Below are 21,548 nucleotides of genomic sequence, written 5' to 3' on the forward strand. Positions count from 1 at the left end.
AGGGAAAAAGGGCAAATGGGAGCTTGCTTCCCTCCTACAAAATTCAAGAGCTCACAAATGTCTCTCTGCATGGACAGTCTGTCCTCCCAAATTAATGGGAATGGGAAACCTCTCTGGCAAGGAGCAAAAATTGGATGGGGGGAGGCACGCAGAGAGACGATAATTCTGGACATACCAACGGCAAGTTAGAAAAATGAGGTTGTTGACCTCTGAATAATTGGTCAAAGATTTTTTCTTGGGCCAACACATCTTCATGTTCATCTCCTACCCAAGAAATTATTTATAGCCTTGGAAGGCTTCTCAGTCTCATTTCACCCTTCAGTCACTCTCAGCAGCAACATTCTGCTTTTCATGTTACAGACCAACTAACAGAATGATTCACAGCAGGGAGTTCAAAGTAGGTTTAGATTTGACTCCTCCTGTAGGGGAAAAGGTTATGTAAATGCTATGTAGAGGAAAAGAAAATGGGACTGAGAATTGCAGAGAGGCCATACAGCCAGGGTGGGCACTTCTGTGTTGATTTGTAAACTGTGTAGTGTTTTCTGATTTCCATTTCCAGATGGTTGTGTTTATGGTAACAACCATTGTTTTATTTTGTGTTGAGGAAAACTTTCAGACCCTGTCCTGCTTTGGGGAGGTTAAAGCACGTGTGAGAGTGCTGATCACGAGCCATCCACATGGCCTCTGCGTGAAAAACCCAACTGTGGGGAGCAGCAGTTTTCTTCCTGTAGACTTGCATAGCTGGAGCTTGATATCCCCTGGAGAGGCACTGTGACCAGCTAGCCCTAATACAGAATGGAAAACAGACATTATTCACCTTTCCATTAACTTGGGCCTTTTTGCAGAAGGGAGCATGGGTCATTGTAAATCATGCAGGAAAGGTATAATCATGTGCAAGAGAAAATGCCTGAGATAGGAGCTCTGCTCGATAGGTTTTGTCCTGGATTTTATTCAGTAACTAACATTGGATAGATTACCAGTGATGAAGGCAAAGGACAGAACCCAGTAGTGCGCTATTCCAGGTAGACATGAGATCTCAAAGGCATTTACAAGAGCTTATGTGGAATTGTTGTACGTTAATATGCTTTCCGAGAAGGAATCATTTGCTTATCTCCATAGTCTCTAGCATAGAAGAAAACAGCCCCGGAGATTCACACACAGATCTTGACTTCTGTTCATAGAGTTAATCTGATGGAATTCTCAAAGGACAAAGAGGAAATTAAACATATGAGCAACCAATTTTGAAAACAGTTGTTATTGTATCATAAATTTGTTGAATGTTTCACATCATTACACCTCAAAAAAACCCCTCATCTATTAATAAACTCCAAAAGCATGGATAGTTACAATGCATCCTATTACCAAAAGCACTGATTTCTGGCAGGGTCCTAGACATTTTGTATTCTTTCTGGTTCTTGAGGCCCCAAAACCACAGCTTAAATGGGAGAATTGCTTTAATGTAATGCATCTTTTCTCTAAAAATTGTCACTAAACACATCAATACTTTATGAAGTTCAAAACCGTATTAACTATTTGTAATGTGCCTATAGACTATATCGACATCTATATGCCAGAGAGCTGCCATAATCCAAGACATAAGCTTTGCCTTTTGCAATATTTGTTTTCATAAAAATCAGAATAAGACACTAGACAATATTATTTTCACTTTAAGCATCTTCAGTATAAATGGCAACATCTCAGCTAGTCGTCCACAGTTCCTTCCATAGTCTGTGGTGAGGAATAAGTACTATTTAAAAAAAAAAAAAAGGCTATTTTTATGTCGTCTGTTTTAGGTACCTACTTTAGAATAGCATCAGTCTTGCCCTAAAAACACACTAACCATGACATATGGCAAGTGTGACCTTTTTTTAAGTTTATTTTAGCATTCTATCTATGTTCTTCTCAAAGGATGTTCAATTTCCGTTACCCTTAGAAAAGGGTCAGGATTCAATCAAATCCAGGCTCATTTGTTTCTTGGGATACCTAAGGCATTGTGATACCGTGGTAGACCACGCACAAACCATTTCCAGCCTCTCCCCAAGGACTTCTGTCCCAATAAGCAACCTTTGAAATATACCCATTTCAAAGGAATACTCACATTTCAGAGGCTATGGCAGTGCTGAAATGGAGTAGGAGAAGGGCAAGACGAACACAGCTTGGCGCAGCTGAGACATCGGCCACCAGTCTGGAGTTTGCAGGTGTCTGACAGCCTCCTGTCAGAAGTCTTGGAGTAAATGACTGCTGGGTGGGAGCAGGTAATTGTGCTTGGGTGGTAGCGCTTGCAGGTCTGTTGGTTGCTGTCAAATCCATGCTAATGCCGGTGTGAGAAGTCCCAGGCATTCTCCAGTGCTGCATATGGGGTGTAGAGTCAGTCTGCATGTGAATGACACATGACACGTACAGAATACATTGGTCTGACCACAGCTGTGTAGATCTGTGTGTAGCACGTGTTCAGTAATAAAAGTAAAACTTTTAAAAGGTGACCTTACTCAAGTGCTACAGGGAGCAAGCACAGATATTCCATCAATGAAATCTCAGTCATCGTACTACCTTCTTTTAGTTGCAGGGGTTTTTTGAGAGACTTTTATTCTAGTTACTTCTTAAATGGTAATGGTCAAATTACAATTTTTGTGTATTAAAATAGGATGCCTGGTGAGAAATTTTATTAAAACTATGTCATTTGTTTTGTCATATTCTGATATTTTTCTATTCTTGTATTGCTTCTGCTGAAACTTTGTGATTTGCTGTGATTTTACATAATTGCAGAATGTTATCACTTTTAGGTTTTGCTAAACTGTCCCTCACAAAGATAGGTATTCTGTGTGAACTGTCTCTCAGTACGAGAAAATCTGCTTAAAAATGAAGCAGCTGGTTACATGACTTACATGCTGCTGGTTTTCCATATATAGTGTGCTGGTAAAGCAAAGCAGAACAGAAACTCGACCAAAGCAAAGCAATGTCAATCCTGGGGACCAGAGTACTCTACAAAAATATTTCATGTACAGATAACTATCAGATTTTTGCTGATACAAGTTTCTAGAAGGTTACCACCTAACTTATATTTCATGACCCAGTTATTTTTCTGAGCCAACCAGAGTATCAGTGTATTGCTTTTTCTGAAAGTTATTTTTGTCATAGAAATATAAGGGGAAAAATCTTAAGCCACTTAATACGTGACTATATAAAAAAAGACAAATCTGAAGCAATGACCTAGTGATCTTTAAATACACTGGAATTTATACCTGTTGATATCAGCAGTATATCAAGAGTCATGCCACAAATAAGAATTCTGATATTTCAGATTACCTCCATAAAGTTTGAACGGTTTGAGATGCTTTTTTTTCAAAAGTAAATTAATTTTTGTTTGGGTTTTTTTTCAGCCAACTCAGACTGTGATGCCCGGTCAAGTGATGCGAGTTACAACCGGTGCTCCAATTCCATGCGGTGCTGATGCAGTGGTGCAAGTGGAAGATACAGAGCTCATCAGGGAATCAGATGATGTGAGTCACAAGTTAAAACTCATTTTTCTTTTGCGTGCAGCAGAAAATGGCTCATGATACAATCCTGTAAATATGAAAGTGTTGCAGAAGAGCTCTTCTGTTAATCTCAGTCTGAGGGTTTTCACACCAGTTCTAGAGGCAATTCTACTCACTTTTTCAGGCTGTGATAGCAGTGCCACAGACCCACCTGTCCTGACACCGATTTTTCACCACAGTTGTAGAATGCTGACACCAAAGTATTTGGGAGCAGGATTTCAGTGAAAGGCAGATGCCACGTGGAAACCCATAACTACAGTCCAGTTTGATTGCCTAGTGTATTCACATTTTAAAGTACAGAGTAGTGGCAATTAGATGTTACACTTCTTTTCTACTGAGTTCACATTTAGCAGAAGAGCAGTCTTTATCTTTCAGGACCATCCTGAAACTCAGCAACATGAGGACTTTAAGAGTTCTCCTAAACTCACCAAGTAAGAAGGGGAAAAGGTTTTTCTAAAATACGTATTGATCACAGAATAATATATTGAAATATTACAGTGCAGCAGTATTACTGATGTAATTAAAGGTATATTCAATTTCCTCTGGGAAAGTGAACTGTTTTCAAGTGCTGCAAAATCCATGGGATGACTTGAGTTATTTTGAGCTGTGCTAAGAAGATGATTCTGTATTATCAGCATTCCTCTTGTTTCAGCAGAGGTAAATTTGGTGGATTTTGGAGGGTATGTCTTGTGCGCATACCTTACAGTAAATGCATATGTTTAGAATTAAGGGGGTTTATTATGTAACAGAGTAACTAAGTGCCCCTCTAATTTTTTAAACCATAACAAAGTTTCTTCAATGTACCTCTATTCTCCTTTAAAATGAGAAAATTAGTGAATTTAAGACCTCTGAAAACCAGGAAACGGATAAGCTGCATATTCCCCCAAAACACAGTCTTAACCCTGTTAAATTTGTACAGATTTTGCAGCATGCCTACAAATCATATTAGTGCTCTACCTTACAGATGCTGCAAAATACCACAGAACAAAATTAGTACTGATTCTGTATGCACTCTTGTCTTAAAAAATAAAGTTGTGTTTTCTAATAATGCACAGACGATGTCTGTAGACAACTGCATGCCAAACAGTCCATCTTAGGTTTCCTTTCTGTTTGGAGAATTCTTTCTGAATCATTGCCTTCGCTTACCCAGCTGTGATTTCAGGACAACATCATCATGTTTGCCCTCGTCTAACAGATTTTAAGACAAGAAGATAGGTCTCTTATTGGCCCAACTTCCAGGTTCAGTTTTGGAGTGAAATGTGTGCGTGGTTCTCTGCTCAGATTAGCATTTGCTCCTCTGCTGCTGTTCTGACAAGCTGATCCGTTTGCCGTAGCTCTGTGCTGGCCTTACGAGTGCAGCTGGGCTGTGAGCAGAGGAATTCTGGTGGGCAAAGCTGATGAAGACAGCAAAACCTGAAACATACACTCACAATCCTTTTTCATGCCCTGTTACTGTAAATGCATAGATTTTTACATCTGATGAAGTCAGCAAGCTGTCTGGCCTTCTTCCTAACAGAGAATTTATTGAGTCAGTCCTGCTTTGAGGTTACAGGTGTGTGTAGATGATACCTTCCCATAAAATACGCCATTGCCTTCACTGCTTGTTATCCATTCCATTAGCCGTACTGAGCAACTTTTCTGTAGCCATTGTCCATGTCATTGTGAGAGGACAGTCACATTGCAGAGCAATACACACGATTACCTGTTATTTTCTACTTCTTCTTTGGGCGACCGTCTCCCTGGATTCCACTTTTTTCTGTGCATGTTCTCTCCTCGGCATGTGAGAACAGGTTAATTGGCTCTGTGCTTAAACTCTGAGGTTTTTAGTGAATGGTCAGCTACCTTCAACTTCCTTTTCCTGCCTATAAGTGAGGTAGAACTCTGAGTTTCTATTTGTCCTTGAATTGGTATAGTTCAATTAATATGGTATTTTTCTCTCCTTCTTCATGCCTGGGTGGCTGCCTATTTCAAGAATATTTTTCTTTTTAGTCTTAAGAACTCCTCCAGGGCTGGGATTTAACTGAAATGAAATCGCTAGCATCTGAAAAATGTTCGTCTGAAAAGACAGAGAGTACTTTTAAAAGGAGCTCCTTGACCTGTAGTTGAGGTAGGAGTGCTTAAAATATCATAGCAAGCATTCCCCAATGGCTGTGGAAGTCACAAGCCTGAAAGGAATTGCATCTATCCAGCAGGAAGAAAAATTCTCATCATCTTGCCAAATGCACAGTCACTGAGGAACTGATCCATGCAAAAACATGTCTGCTCCCTTTTCATTCTGTTTTTGTGTCACCTTGTAGGAAAAAGGAGGCGAACGTGATCAATGGAAATAAGAGTTAGATCCTATATGAAGACCAAGCATCTGCATGGATGCTGCCTGTTAACAACCAACAGAGTAAACCACTCAGACATAGTTCAGAATGTATTAATACAGAAGAAGAATGCTTCCTGACACACACCACATGGAAGATGTTCTCTGCATAATGCCCTACCTGTAGCCACCATGAATTACATTCTGTTCCTAAAGTGCTGTGGGATATCCATCAGTTCCCTGAATAAAATCTCCACACATCACCACATTGTCCATAGTCACACTATCCACTGTGCTTTTCAAGTTTGGGTTTAACAAATTCCCCAAAAGCTTTTTTTTTCTTGTTTCCCATAATCCAAGAGTCCTAAATAGGACCTTTTCTATTACTCAGATGTATCATTGACGCTCCCCTTGATTACATCAACACTTCTAGCTATCTTGAAATGTTGTCAAAGACAGGAAAAAATCAAATCTTCATGAGTGTCCAACCATGCCCAGAGCATCATAAAATAGTTTTTAGACTAACTGTTGCCCAAGACTTTCATCACAAGCCTAAAGTGTTTTTTTAGAACTTCAGGTGGGTATAAGGGAGATAAAAGGACATCTTGAGCATGAGCACAGCCATTTGGGATGTTAGCAGCCAAAAATAGTCTATCATCTCTTCTCTTACACAACAAGTATAAAAGAAATTGAATTTGCATTAACAGCATATTTTGAAAATACTGTCATAAAGTAAGAAATCATTTTTTTCACAGTTGATGTTTTTATTTGGTGTTTCCTGGTTTTCAGGGATTTATCCATGTAAACAGTAGGTAAACAAAATTACAATCTGTAACAACACATTCATTAACTTCAACTTTGGGGCTTTTAGTTTAAAGCACTTAATTTGAATTCAGAAAATGCAGTCCATATCACCTTTAAAAAAAGAGGCAAGTCCTATACAATATGATTGTTTCTGTAAAAATTCCAAACTGACGTTGTGTGCTGTGTTTCTCTTGTTATATTGGTGTCTGGTTTATATCTTTGATGTACTTAAAATATGAAGTTCTGCATGATAATATAAAAAATAAAATCTGTTCCAGTCGATAAGTAAGTGCAGATTTAGTGCTACTGACAGGCTGTCACTATCTCAGATGTGATGATTGTCTGAACAGCGTCTTCTGCATGACCAAGCGTGTATGTATCATCGACCCACTTGTAGGGTTTATAAATTAAATATTGACAATATAGGCCACATGCCATTTATTGGCATTGAATGAATCACCAAACCATTGAAATTCTGCAGAAGTAAACACAGATATTAAAGTAGGCATCAAACTTCTAGGCCACTCTCTCATTCGCAGTAAATAAAGATGATGAATAAGTCTCTTTCCGATGTGTACAGAACTGTCAAATAGTAGTTTCCACAACAGGAATCTCCATGAAAATCCTGAAACAGGGCACATAGCTTCTTCCCACCTTTCCACAGATACAGAAGAATTGTCTGTCAGACTAATGCTCTTTTTGAAATGCCGTCTTTGGAATTATTTGAGTGGATCAAGTCAGCTGAGAGGAGTAGAAAGAATCCCCTCTGTGTACCAGATCAACAGCAAACATAGATTGTAACATAGGAAAGATATAGAAGCACAGGGATCATAAAAAAAAAGAAGGTAAAACTATATATTCGGTGCTGGTCCTTCCCTGGTGAGCTCATCAAAGAGAATTTTTCATGAAGCTGTTCAGTTTTAGCACACATTGTATTACAATCTTGACACACAGATTGGGAGGACAATGATGACGCTTAAACCACAAGGTCTCAGTGTAATGAGTACTGTAAGCTGTGTAGACTTCTGAGAAGTTAAAACTGATTAATGTTTTTTTGAATAGTCCAGCTGACCATATCTGGTCTCCTTGTTTTTGCAGGGCACTGAAGAGCTAGAGGTTCGAATCCTGGTTCAGGCTCGACCAGGCCAAGATATCAGGTCTGTAAACAGCCTGCTTTATACTGTAAACAACTTGCTTCATAAACAGTAAAATGTCTCTGTAAGGAGTAGAAGGGCTGGTGATTTTTATAGTCATTGTTTGACCATAAGTAGTACCGACAACTTGACTGTCTGACTAAAGAGCATCCCTGGACACTGTACCTGGAGCAGGACCCATCAAGAAAAGATACTTTCAATCTCATTCTAGTTTTCTTTCGTTTTCTTCTGTGTTATGATTTTCAGACCTATAGGACATGACATTAAAAGAGGTGAATGTGTGCTGGCTAAAGGAACCCACATGGGCCCCTCTGAGATTGGTCTCTTAGCAACTGTTGGAGTAACTGAAGTAGAAGTTAACAAGTTTCCAGTGGTTGCGGTCATGTCAACAGGGAATGAGGTAAGAAAACTATGTTTGGAATCAAGGTCTGAATTACTGTATCTTCTCTGGGACAGGTGCAGTGTCGCATAGTGCCTTTCACCCTATTACCAAGGAGACTCACTTGAGCTGCAACTCATGCTGACATGAGGTATTTTTGTGAGTGATCAACCCAGAATCAGCTGCTTGTGTTTTCTCCCTTGAGGGCTCTCTCACAAGTCTCACATGCTGTCTTGCCAAAATTTTGGTAATGTATCCCACCATGTGGCAGTTGCTTTCCTCCTGCCATCAAGGGAGGACCTGTGGGGCAGTCAGGGTTATAATTTGTGCTGCCAGTCATGACTGGAAGAGTAATTTCTTTTGAGCAGCACTTCTCTGTAGCTATAGTTCAAATGGCAGATAACCTGTCTTTGAAAACTGAGCAGAGCTGCCAAATGCCTTGCTGTAGCATTGTGCCTTAGTATATTTTTTTAATTAGTAGCACATGTTGAAATTCAGACAATCTCCTGTTGGTAGAACTCCAGACCAGCTTCCTGATTGCTTTGTCTTAAACACATCAGAAAAAGCAGGTTCAAGATTAACTTACTAATTTTACATATGTTGTGGGTAGACCCTAGTCAGCAACTAAGCACCCACACGGTTGCTTGCTCATTACCTCCTGCAGTGGGATGGAGAGAAAACAGGAAGAGCAGAAGCACAAGAAGTTGTGGGTTGAGATAAAGTCAGTCTGAAGTTTAAAGACAGCATGAAGGTTAACCTATAATTTTGACTGTCCTTTGAGACAATCTTCTAGAATTCCAGACACAGACAGCTTGAATATGTATTCACCTACAGCTTGAATATCTTGAATTTTGAAAGATTTTAATACGTTGATTTTTGTCATCTCGTGGTGTCCTTACAACTTGAACAACTCCAGTGAAGGTTACTCTGTGACTGCTGGGTGCTGTGGCTGGCTGAGGCCGACCTTGCTGGGATAGAATCTTTCCAATTTTCATAACATATATAGCGTCTGTTGTGCAGGAAACATACTGCTCGCCAAAGAACAAATCTAAAGAGCTACGAGGATTACAGGTGATGGTTGTCTGAATAGCATCTTCTGTAGGACCGAATGTTCTTACATGTCATTAAAGTGTCCTTTACTGATGTGGGCACTCTCTTTTGTATCATGTGTTAAAAAAATCCTGCACAGTGAGTGTCTTAATCATCCTAGGAAATCTTCACAGAAATAGAGCTGCTAGCCAAAACGTCAAAATTTAGCCGTACTCCGCTCTTAATACCTAACATTATTGCTGTGATTTTAATAGATACATCCTTATTGTTACTATTTTCTTCCTGCCAGTACTGTGTCCTTGTGTCCTACAAAAGAATTCTAATTATATGTAAAATACGATCTTACATATGCATTTTTGTAGTTTTAATTTCCAAAATATGTAACACGTGTAAGGCATTTGCCATGATAATATCCTGAGAGAGAGCTTCTCATCCAAAATAGCAATTGATTTATGAACTAAGCTTTAAGCTTCTGCCTATTATTCCAATATAGATTGTTGTGTTTAAAAACTGTATTTATTGGTAAGTAGACAACTAACTTCAAAATTTCTTTTAATATCTTTACATCTGGGTGGCAACATCAGTGAGATTGCTTCAAAACTATTTAAACAGAAGCAATAACTTGGAAATTGGACACTTGTGTTTTGATTTCTAATGTTTGAGATTAGAAGCCAGGTACTCATAAGAAGAAAGGTTTTGCAGACATGAACCAGTAAGAGACAAACTAAGCAACATGGAGGATTGGACTAAACAAGCACATTATATATCTTATTAATTTAAATTCACTAAATCACTTTATACATATATTTTTATAGGGGTCTAAGAATATCCTGCCCAATCTAGAGAAGAAAATTTTCAGTTGTGACAAGGCACAGTATTCCAAGGAGAGGGACTGAGAGTGTTTCTGTTTTTATAGCTGCTAAATCCTGAAGATGACCTCTTGCCAGGAAAGATTCGGGACAGTAACCGTTCAACTCTCCTAGCTACAATCCAAGAACATGGTTATCCAACAATCAACTTGGGAATTGTGGGAGATAAGTAAGTATCATATGTTAGTAAAGATGTCACTTCATATTCATGCGGTGCACTTTATGGCATCCATGGAAAAAAGAAATACTAGAGAAAATGTCACTTATTGCGAGTGTCACAGTGTTGTGATGACACATCTTGGAGAAGATATTTTACCCTTTCTATTAGATAAATAAATAGATCTATTCTAATATTAAGAGGAATCATTTGGTAAGATTTTAATTGAATAGTGTTTGTCTTGTTTTGCCTTCTGTTTCTGAAACCTGTTATTGCTGCAGATTAAATTTATTGCTGCAGTATCATCACAAGCACCATTTTTAATACACATGAGAGGAGACAGTACAGCAGCTTTTTTACAGACTTTTTTCTGGTCCAATAAAGGGAGAAGGAAAGTTTCTCTCAGAGTTTATTTCCATGCCAAAACTAATCTATTTTATAAATTTTGTCACATTCTGAGTAACTGTCTTTTGGAGAAGGCCCCACTGCTGAACGTTACTCAACATTTCCAGAAACATGTCAAAGAATTTAAAAGAATTGACTGGGTCTTTTTCCTTTGCTGATCTCTCTACTTGGATTGCCACAAGGTAGAATCCTGCAATCAGTGTTTTCCATTCATCTGACAGTGATTGCTCCTTATTTCCCAGTCGTAGTGAAGTCACATCTCCAGTTGAGAGCTCTAGGATAAGTAATTGAAGTGTTTAGTCTTTTGTCCTTTGCAAGACTGTGCAGTGGCTCTTATCCATGGCTTGAGTTTCTCAGTGTAACATATTTCCTCAGCTTATTGAGCCCCAAAGGCTTTGAACGGGATTTCTTGTTTCTTGTTTTGGGTATCAAATCAACTGACAGGCTTGGTTCGGTAGGGAGTTGTTCAGGTTCCCCTCCACCTGTTTGACGAAAAGGGTGTTCCTTGTGGGTAGCTGAAAGTGAGGCCAGATTAGAAAGAAAAAGAAAAAGGGAAAAGGGAATGTCAGCGCCCGTGTTTCCCATTGATGGATGACAAAATTCCTAAGCAAGGAGATAAGGTTACTGCTCGGGAGTAGCTTATTTCAAAACCAGTCTTGCCTAGTGGAGGATTCAAGAGGCAAAGTTTGTAGTTGTGATGAGCTGTTCAAGAAGCTTGTTCAGCCATCAAGAACTTTTTCAGAACCTAAGAAGGTTCTGTATTCCCATAGTGAAGTTTTGCTCTCTTTTTTTTTTTTATCCTGCTCTGGCAAGGGGGTTGGACTAGATGATCTCTAGACGTCCCTCCCAGCCCCTGACATTCTATGATTCTGTGATTAGTTTGACAGAAGGAGGTTGGGGCAACCACCACGTGGTTTTACAACATGTGAAGCAACCTGAGCACTGGCTCCAGAAAACGCAGTGTTATTTGAAGCATTCGTACAGGCATGTGATGCACAGCAACTGCAGCAGTAGTTGTGGTCTTGGGGAAGGCAAACTCTCACTGCATCCAGGCATCGTTTTTGCTTCTCTGGCCTGGTAAAACTCCTTTGTTGTTCCAAATAGCAATAAATATCAAAACCCATCTGCCCGTGAGTGCTTCCAATTTCGAGTGGAGATTTCGTGCAAACGGTTTAAACTTAGGAAATTGTTCTTTTCAGAAATGGTGTCTAAATGTTCTGGATCTCTTGAGTGTTTTCTATATTATAGGGACATTTTTAGACTTTAAAACACAGGTAGCGAAGTCCTCAAATAAAACAGTTATATTCAGAAATCAGGTTCTAGATTTACGTATCTGAGAAAAAAAGAAAATAGCCACAAAAAGGCAGTTAATCATAGCCAGCTCCTGAGAGCCATCCCTATATAAAAGAAGTGTTGGCAAAGTTTTTCTCCAAAAAAATATTTGAGGTGGAAATCTTTGCCACCTGCGTGATCGAAAGTTACTGCTATTGTCATCAACGTTACTCTTAACATCAACTTACGTTGTCATTGACAGTGGCTTAATCCAATGGAAAAGATACTTTTCCCTCAACATCTTCCTGGTAGCCCCTCTGGCAAAATAAGAATGTAAAGCTTGTTTGTTCTTTATGACCTTGTCCTAGCCAAATAGCTATAGTCTCAAATTTGCTGTCAAGTCAACACCATCAAGTGGAGTGTTTAACTGGAATCATTGTGCAAAACTATAGCTATGTACTCTGTTGCCCTCAGGAATTTTTTCTATAACCTAGGCATGAAGTGTCTGTGAAGATCATTTAAGATAATCTTGAAAGCTCTCAGTAATAAGTAGCAAACAATTTCAGTGAGATTTAAAGCCGAAGACAACTTTGTTACTTTTCTACATTTTACTTTTCTGTGTTTTTTATGGATATGTTTTCTGACCCTTTTTTGCTTGTTGGATGCTAGCTTAAAAACAGACAGCAAAGATATATCCATGTCAAAGGCAGACAAGTGTCTGCAGCTTTGTTTTCAGTTATGAGAGTGATTGATACTTTTGAATCTTCCCTATTAAAATGCTCTCTCTCTCGAGATAGCATTACCTTGAAAAAGGTAGTAAGAGTCCTTTTTAAACTTTCAGTTCATGTTTGGGGAGTCATTTTTGCAGAGGTAGTTACTTCAGCTCATGGAATAGAAATAATGAGCCTCCAGTTGTAGAGTGGTTTTGTACTTTGCAGTAAGCTTTGAAAGAATAATTCTGTACTGTTCACTGAGCCAAGAATCCTCACCACCTGGTACCAGGATTCTGCCTTAACAAGTCTTTTGCTGTTCTCACACTCATGTGTCCATTTTATGATAAAATGCATCTGCAGTTCTGTTTCAGTCAAAGGGAAAATCTGAGTATGTGAATTAGTTGGCTAATAAGTATGGTATTATTTCATTATGTAATAAAGCTGCTAAGAGAGTGTTGCCCATATGGATATTTCAGTATATGTCTTTCAGACTAACGTGGCTGATTGGATGGAGTACCATGGCACTTGAACAGATGCAAAAGTCTTACCAGAGAGATCTTATGAAGGGTACAATTTGGGCAGTTTAGCTAGCGTGGTTATAGAAAAGATGAGCAAGCTTTTGGTGCTTGTTGTGTGGTTTTTTTCTGTTTCTTTGTGTTTATACATTTTACATTGAGTAAATCTTACTGCACGTTATATGGGAGTGTCACATTCTGTATACCATAAGCACTGACTGCAGTTTGAGAAAGCAGCTAACAGGGAGCACAGTTGAGCATTACTATTGCTGTAACAAGTAAGAGTTTTTTTGCAAGCAGGACAAGTCTGTCAGTCATATATAGAGAGCTAATATTCAAGCGTGAAAATTGTTTTAGAGTAGTATTTGCAAAGACAAACCTAGAGGTAAGTATTCCTATACTTCATTTCAATGTATGACTCACTCAGAAGTGTTTAAGTAAGAAAATAGCTTGTCCAGCTGCTTCAATGCCCAGGACAGCGATACACGTAAACACGTGTATCCAGTTAAGAATGTGAAAGGATGGGGAAGCATGTAGAATGTCTCTGGGTAGCTGCAAAGTAGTTAGAAGCACTTTAAAAATGCCTTTTCGTATTAATCGTATGTGAAGTTAGATTTTGAACTGACCACTTAAGTCTCAGCCTATATTTGTATTTTCAATTGAGACAAATATTTCTTTTTGGAGCATTTTAACAATTTCTGATGTTGTCATTGCTTGTTTCCATTCTCATTAATTGTATGTAGGACTCTATTCAAAATGAAAAACAGCAAGTCCAAAACACATAGATAAAATCTACAGTTAAAATCCTAGAAGCAAACAATAGGGGAAAAGAACAAACCTGGAAAATGCGATATAGCTGAAGTTATGACTGGCTGGAAGCCAGGATTTTCTCTACTTGTGCTCTTAGTGCATAAAAACCAAACCAAGCTGTCTGAAAAGCATACAACTCTGTGTAGAAATGGAAGATATTCCATTTCCAGAACCACTCCAAACACAGGAAACAAATAGAAAACCAAAAAAGGGAAGAATCTCTCTGATGTTGTTCTTGCTGTTGTGTCTTACATCTTTGTCTGAATCACTGAATTGCTTGCTAAACAGTTGCAAAAACAACTGCCCAGTTAAAACTGGTAATCCAGTGTACTTCTGAGTGTTGTTTCATGTAACAAGACCAAGTTTTAAAGACTTCTAATTTAATTTCTTAATAATCTATGAGATTATTTGGTTCTTTGGAAACGGTTGACAAAAACGACGAGTTACCTCTCCGATCTGATCTGTAGAACTCATTAATTATCAGGGTATTTTTGTGTCTGATTATTTCATTTGTGTTGTTCTTTGTATCCACTGTTTATTTAAAGCTGTAAAGTTCAGCCCTAGCAACATCTGCTATAGCGTGGGCCTCTGCTTTAGAAAGCCATCTTCCATTCTGACAGTTTTCTTTTTATGAGAGACTGTCTTACTAAACTTACTGAAGAATTTTGATCACATATGTAATGAATTCCGTTTCCTTTGTTTTCATATGTGTTTCCATGAGTGTGTTTCCCCCTTCTCTGCATACTTTTTCCTATTTTCTAATTCCTTTATCATTTTTCTGAGAAACATGTATAACATCAGCTGCTTCCAGGAGAAGGAAAGAATCACTCTCTCCTTAGGAGAAATAATTGGGAAATTCACATTATCTGCTCAGTTGCTTTAAAAATTTGTCAGAATATTTATAAAGCCAGTAGCATATGAGAATTTTTCTACATCAGAAGTGATTAATTTCTCATTTATATACTTCTCTTTTATGACACTGTTTGACCTAGAGCTCCTAAGTGACAGGTAAATATGTTAAAAATCACCCTTGCTATTGTGACAGCATTACTGCATGATATCCCTAAAATAAAGGCTTTGAAAGAGTCCCTTCATATATTGGAAGGGATACTATGATCTCATTCAACGATTTAGTCTGCTCAAACTTTGTGTTTGCCGAAAAGAGGTTTAATTCTTTCGTACTTGTGTGGATTGCATGAAATTACCAATATTGTAATTCGGATGGAACGTCTGGAGTGGAGGAAGAAGAGCAGAGAAACTGCTCTAACTAAAATTTCTCATGCAATATCAACCTGATATATATATATCATCATAGGAGTTAGAGTATGAGTTATAGGCAGAATTCAGCCTCACCCTACACCAGTTTAAGGTCCAACTTGGGTACCAGCAAGTATATGGTGACCAGAATTAGCAGCAGTATCATTTAAAAAATGGCTGCAAGAAAAGGCTTGTTAGAGAAAAGGCCTTAAATCAAATTTCAGAATATTAGTTTTGCTGAAGTGGCTTCAGTTCTAGATCTGCTCAGAGAATGATGGTGTTAGGAAGTCTGATCATAGGCTAATGAATCCTGGGACACGGGGTAGTGGTTTGAAGGTGATGCAGATACAGAAGTCCTCTCTTTCCTTGGGCTCTGTCAAGAGGAATATTCTCCTTTTCAAGCAGAACTATTTAATATCTGTCACAATTCTTGATAATCATTAGGGCAAACCTCAAATAAGTTGTCATATGTGACAAGTCAGCTCATGTAATGCACACATTCAGAAAACACAAAGAAACATCTGAGCCAAAACAGAGGGGGAAGAAAAAAGAACTTGTGAAACAGGGCACTGCAAGTCCCAGGGGATCTTCTGTACCAGTAGGAAACTATATAGTGTGACTGGTAATAAAATTTCGTGCTGTAGAGGTGACAGGTGCAAAGCTAATGCACAACAGTGTCTCATCCTCTTAATTGCCCTCAACACAGGCACGGGCCTCTTCCTGAATTAGCATTTATAGAAACACAACACAGGAGTAGAACTTGACACTGAATAGCAAGTAATAAAGAGGACAGAATAGTATGAAAATCCTCCTATAGTTGAAAACAGAAGAAATCCGTAACTGTATTTGTTGGAAGGAAGTAAAAACTACTGTAGTCTATTTTTGAGGCATATGTTATAGTTTAGAAAAATACTTGGAGACGTAAGGCCCACTTACAAGGACTTCAGCCTCTGGGAGACAAAATACCTTACTTAAATTACTTTCATCCTCCTTAATATCTAGATCTGGATTCCCAAGTCACTAACACCCTGGGAGAAAATAATTAAAACAAATAAAGGCAGTAGATACAAAAAGATCAAAGAAGTGGTGAAAATGCTGAAGATGGGTTACTGTGTCAGCAATATGAATCACGTAGAAAATGCATTATTAGTATATTTTTAATATAGTCAAGTATGAATTGATACATTTAGGACTAAAGAATATAAGTAAAATTTACAAGACAGAGGATTATGTCCTGAGGAGTAAAGATTTAAGAGAAGATTTGAGAATTATTGTGAGTAATCTGCTAAATACATGTTCTAACATATATATAAAGAGCTATGTCTCCTGTAGAATGAGAAGGTTAGTTTTGACCTTAGCATTTTACTCCCAGGAGAAGAAGACAACAGTATATTGTATAGAATTCTGATGAGAACCATTAACGTTTTTAAGTGGTTGAAAGACAGGCTGTATACTCCAACAATATTATAACTCTGGCTGTTGAGTTCAATAAAGATTCATTACATTCCAATAATACTGAGCCACATGGAGAATAAACCATGAATAAAGTTTCTATTTCAGCAACAATGGCTAGATATTAAAGTTAAAACTAATTCAGACTGTAAATATAGCATAATTTTAACAGTGAAATTATTTAACTATTAGGAAACTATATCAAATGGTTTGATGGATACTTATTTCAGAGCAAAATTGAATATTTATTTAAATGTGGTCTACAGTTCAAACAAACAAATTTGGGGAGCTTCCCAAACTATATTAAATACTGAATCAGACAAAATTACCAAATTATTTCTCCTGGTCACAAATAATCTCTTAACTCATACTTCAGAGAATTAGTTTTCACGTTATACTAATGGACAACATAAACTCTGAAGACCAGTACCAGCAGAAATAGCACAGCAACAGTGATCTATAAAGACAGAATGCCAATCAGAGCTTTGGCTATTTTAATATGGGATCTCAAATGAATTTGAAACTTTCTGGAAACTTTGACAAGATTATTTTGATTTCCTTACCTCTGTGTAATTCATTGTGTCATTTAGAAACATCTGTAGTTTCAGTCTGCCTTCATGGAGAAGAACATTTTGAGAGTGAAGGTGCTCTTAGAGTTTAGCAATTTGTTAGAAAATTTCTTGATTTTTGAAACTGCTGGCTGTAATGTTGATGAGTAAACCAGAAGCTGGGATCACTTGAGAAATCTTTTGTAAGTCTTTTGTATGTCACTTCCTGACACAGTGACCCTCTTCTGAGAAACAAAACATTCCCTGGCAATGGTTAGAACAACTGTTTTAGGAAATGGCTATCTTGGGAAAACCATCAGAAAGAAATGGACATCTAAGCTTATAACCTGAATAGTTTTAATATTTTTCCATGACTACCAAACAACATTAGCATGCATCTGATCTGACAGACCTTTTTTCTGTTATGAGGCCTACAAGGAGAACCCAGGCATGGATTTACAAGGTGATAAAGAGGATTTTAGATTCCATTTTAGTAGTGTCCGTGCATAACATTGTAACATAGCACAGGCATGCTGGCGCAGGCTTCTCATGGTGTTCCTCAGACAGAATTGTGTGTGCCCAGAAATCATCTTTGAAATGGTAAACTGCAGCTGATATGTGCAGGGTCAACGTAGCCTGGGCTGGGGACCAGGGTGGGAAGTTGATTTTGTTTTTGTTAGCAGACTGGCCAGCTGAAAACAAGAAAGGGCTCGAGAGCTGTGCAGTGCTGATTCATCACCTGGTCCATTTCAGTCTTGAACATCTTATTTTACTTTTTCTGTTTGTTTTTTTTTTAATGAGCCATTTCTAAATCTTCATGTCAAATGAAGATTTGTTTACATTTTACATTTAATTGTCCTGCGTTTAAGAGTATAAATACATAGATTTCAGCTTATTTCATATTTCTGTTACAAAAGTCACTAGCTAGAAAATATTTCTTCCCAATGAAACTGACTTGGATAAAGCATATGCAAAAGGAAATGCCGTCTTCATAAAACAGGAATTCATAGCAAAGTGTTAATTGTTTTAAATAGGGTCTTAATAGTGGTAACTTTCTCAGTTTTGAACATTTTTTCTAATCCTGCCTCTTGGAGCAAGGTAGCTGGGTATGAAGCTTCTCATGAATGAAGTGGCATCTTTATTGACTATGGAGGTATAAAATTAGGATAAATACAGCCCTTTCCCCTTTGTAGTCAAGAAAGTGACATTTAATATGCCTTGAGACACATTTTCTGAATAAGAAGCTAGAAAGCGTGAGTAAAAATGTTTCAGGGGGGCCCATCCCCAAATATTTTCCCATTATCTCTCGTCCTCCTTCCAAAATGTCAGAGTGTTTAACACTTCATTTTACTGGAAGTCAAGAGTAAAGAAGCTTCTCCATAGACTCTGCAAGGAGAGGTGAACTACGCGTTGTTGGCCTGCTCAGTTGAGCCTAAATCCTCCTGTAATTTCACTCTTCATCCTTGTGAGAAGCCTATCCAGACTATAACAGAAAGGTATTTCCGTGCACTCCCTTTCTCTCCCTTGGCTGGCCTTGCAGAGAGGAAGCATTTCCCATGATGATTTTGAATATTCAGAGCCACCAAGGGGGTCACAGTTGGGCACAGAGCATCCCTTTCACCCCAGGAGCCTCTCTCCTTCCCTGGCTCTTTATTATACCCCTTCTGCTTCCTTTACCCTCAGGAAGCCAGATGTTTTTAAAGAAGAAGGGACACAGAGCTTCCAGAACACTGCGGAGACAGGCCTACCAGATTGGTGAGCACCGTTTTTAAAACACTTGGGATGTTGAGGCACATGCATGCTCACAGGCAGGCTCGACTGGGTGTCTGTCAGTGCAGAGCTTGGAGCACGGATGCTACCGGTGGTTGCCATACAGAAGCAAATGGTGTTTTATTCTGTCCGTTAAATGACACTGCCTTGTCAGTTAAGTTCTTAGGCACCAGCGCACTGTAGACATACATGGCTCCACAATGTTTGATGAAATTAAAATTCTGTTAGTAGCAAGAGTGTTTACGTTACCTGTGAGTAGCAGCGAATGTCTTTATCCATCAAGGCTTTTCCATTTTAAAAGTAGAGCAAATGAGGAAGAAACCTGCTTGAAGGTAGTAGCAGACTACAACTCTAGGGAAGTCACTGTTACGACTCCTCAGTCATACTTGCATACTTGTTTTTCCATTATCATGCTGATCACCTCTAAAGCAGGCTAACTGGAATGATGAAATCTCTGAATTACCCACTACACTTTTTTTTTTTCCAAAATGCACATGTAATTATATAGTAGATCGTATTTAAGGGGATGATTTAGTAATATAGATTAATTTACAGGACTTTTCTCCTATCACAGCCAGGCCAAAGTAGCAGGAGTAATAGCAGAGGGACAGTAAACCACCCATTGTTTTCTCCATTAAGAAACAGAAAGATTAGTTTCTATAGTTTGATTCTTGTAGGAGTTAAGAAAGAAGCAGAAAAGTAGTGTAAAACGTATTGAAGGCTAGTACCTGAAAATTTCAGTCACTTAGGATCCTCACTGAGGTTAATGGGCCTGTTTATATAACAAAACATTGGGGGATTGAGCTGTAGCTTAACGTTTGCTTTGCATACTGGAAGAACAAGTTTCTGTACTCATCACTGAATCAGTCTGCCATTTCCCTAGCCTTCAAAAGACTTGTTCTTGTTTAGGAATCAATTGTTCAAATGCTTCTGCTCCCAGAGCAGGAGAAAATGCAATGGATGTTTTCTTGCACCAAAAACATCTTTGTACTCAAATAGTCCAGTGTTGTAGAGACAAATGAAGTTCTAGTTCCTTCCATTGAGTAACAGCTGTCAAAAAATTGACTTGCTGGTCCCAAACAGGGTAAGTTTCTCTTTTTTTACCTTCTCCTGACTTATTTCTAATCAACTGTAGTTTTCATGGAGAATTTTTGTTATGTTTTAGTATAAAAAATCCCTGTCATATTTCATTTGACATTTTCTAAAAAATAACTTTTTTTTTTAAGACTTAGCTGATGACAGGGAATTTTTAGAAGCCTTTGTATATTGTCTCTGACCTGTGACTTCCAAGTCTTTTTTCTTCTGGAGACAGACGTTTTTCCAAGTGACTAAGTTATGATTCTGTAAAAGGTGGAGTTTTGCAGAAAAGACCTTCATTTTGAGGCATTGCCTTTAGGGACTGCATTTCTGCCTGTCATAGAGGCATCCATACTGTAGTTCAATGACAGTTACAGCAGTTTACAGAAGGGAGAATTACTTAAAATTCACTTGAAATTTATTTGAAATTTGCTTAAAATTGAAGCTAAAGCAAAATGAAGAGGTAAGAAATTCCATAATAACAACACCATATCACCATGTGTCAGATTTTGTAACACTATTTGCTTTTTGTAAGCAACTGGCACTAATTACATCAATCATAGTATTTTAATTTTCAGTTATGTCATTATAAGCCAATTCTTGTATTTCACAAGTGCTCCGAAAGAAATAACTGCAGAACCACGTTTACCCTTCGGACTCACCAATGCACGGTCATCTTTACTGATGAGCAATGTCTTTGGCATTGATTATTTTACTGTGTGGTGTAATCTTCGGTCATATTGTTTCAACCCAGCTACAGCTGTTGAATATTTTCCACTCCAAAAGTGAAAACCTTTCAGTGAATCCATCCAGATACACTTCCTTCATAAGAAGGAAAATAAAATAGAAGCTATTATCTTTACCAGTGAAATCCTATCCGACTTACTGGAAAAACTTTGGATTTCTGGTAAGTATTTTGATAAGCTCCATTGTCCTCAGCCAGTAAAATGGCCAGGAATAATTTATTAATTAATGGAAACCAGCAGTTCTCAGGCTCCTTCTGACATTCAGTGTACACACACTAGCCTGGATTTGGAGCAGATGACGTGCTCACGGGTTCATACAGTAGCACAGCACCTGAAGAGGACAACTGTTGTCAAAGCTTTGGTTGCTTTCCGTATTGTAAAAAATCACTACGATTCATAAGCAAGTGCTTGCAGATGAATGTGCACAAGCAACAGACAAGAATGCGATGCAGGACAACAGCAACACGCATCCCGCCTTCCCGTAGGAACGTGCTCTGTAGTACATAAGCACCCGGCTTCCACAACGTGGCACCTTGCCCAGTTCCACTGCCGTGGCTGTCGCTTTTTCCTGAGCTCTCTGGTCTTTTGTCTTTCTGGCATATATATGACTGGGAGTCTTCTGAAACAGTTCATGAAAACAGTGGAGTAAAATATGTTATCATGCAGACGCAGATCAAAAACTGAAGGCATTAGGCAGATCTCATGGTAGCTTCAGGGACAGAGCTG

The 21,548-nt window shown here is 38.4% G+C and overlaps 1 protein-coding gene across 1 annotated transcript in view; it reads left to right on the forward strand.

Moving 5' to 3' along the window:
• The window catches only part of GPHN (gephyrin), a gene marked incomplete at its 5' end in the record, with an annotated part of 53,077 nt that overhangs the window by 14,515 nt on the left and 17,014 nt on the right, over positions 1 to 21,548 (forward strand). Inside the window, 4 exons of the mRNA XM_009878800.1 lie at positions 3,381 to 3,500; positions 7,747 to 7,805; positions 8,049 to 8,202; positions 10,148 to 10,269. Coding sequence (XP_009877102.1) covers positions 3,381 to 3,500; positions 7,747 to 7,805; positions 8,049 to 8,202; positions 10,148 to 10,269 — 455 coding nt within the window. The remainder of the gene's footprint in view (positions 1 to 3,380; positions 3,501 to 7,746; positions 7,806 to 8,048; positions 8,203 to 10,147; positions 10,270 to 21,548) is intronic.

Source organism: Apaloderma vittatum, unplaced genomic scaffold (assembly GCF_000703405.1).
Source record: "Apaloderma vittatum isolate BGI_N311 unplaced genomic scaffold, ASM70340v1 scaffold3031, whole genome shotgun sequence".
Lineage (NCBI taxonomy): Eukaryota > Metazoa > Chordata > Aves > Trogoniformes > Trogonidae > Apaloderma > Apaloderma vittatum.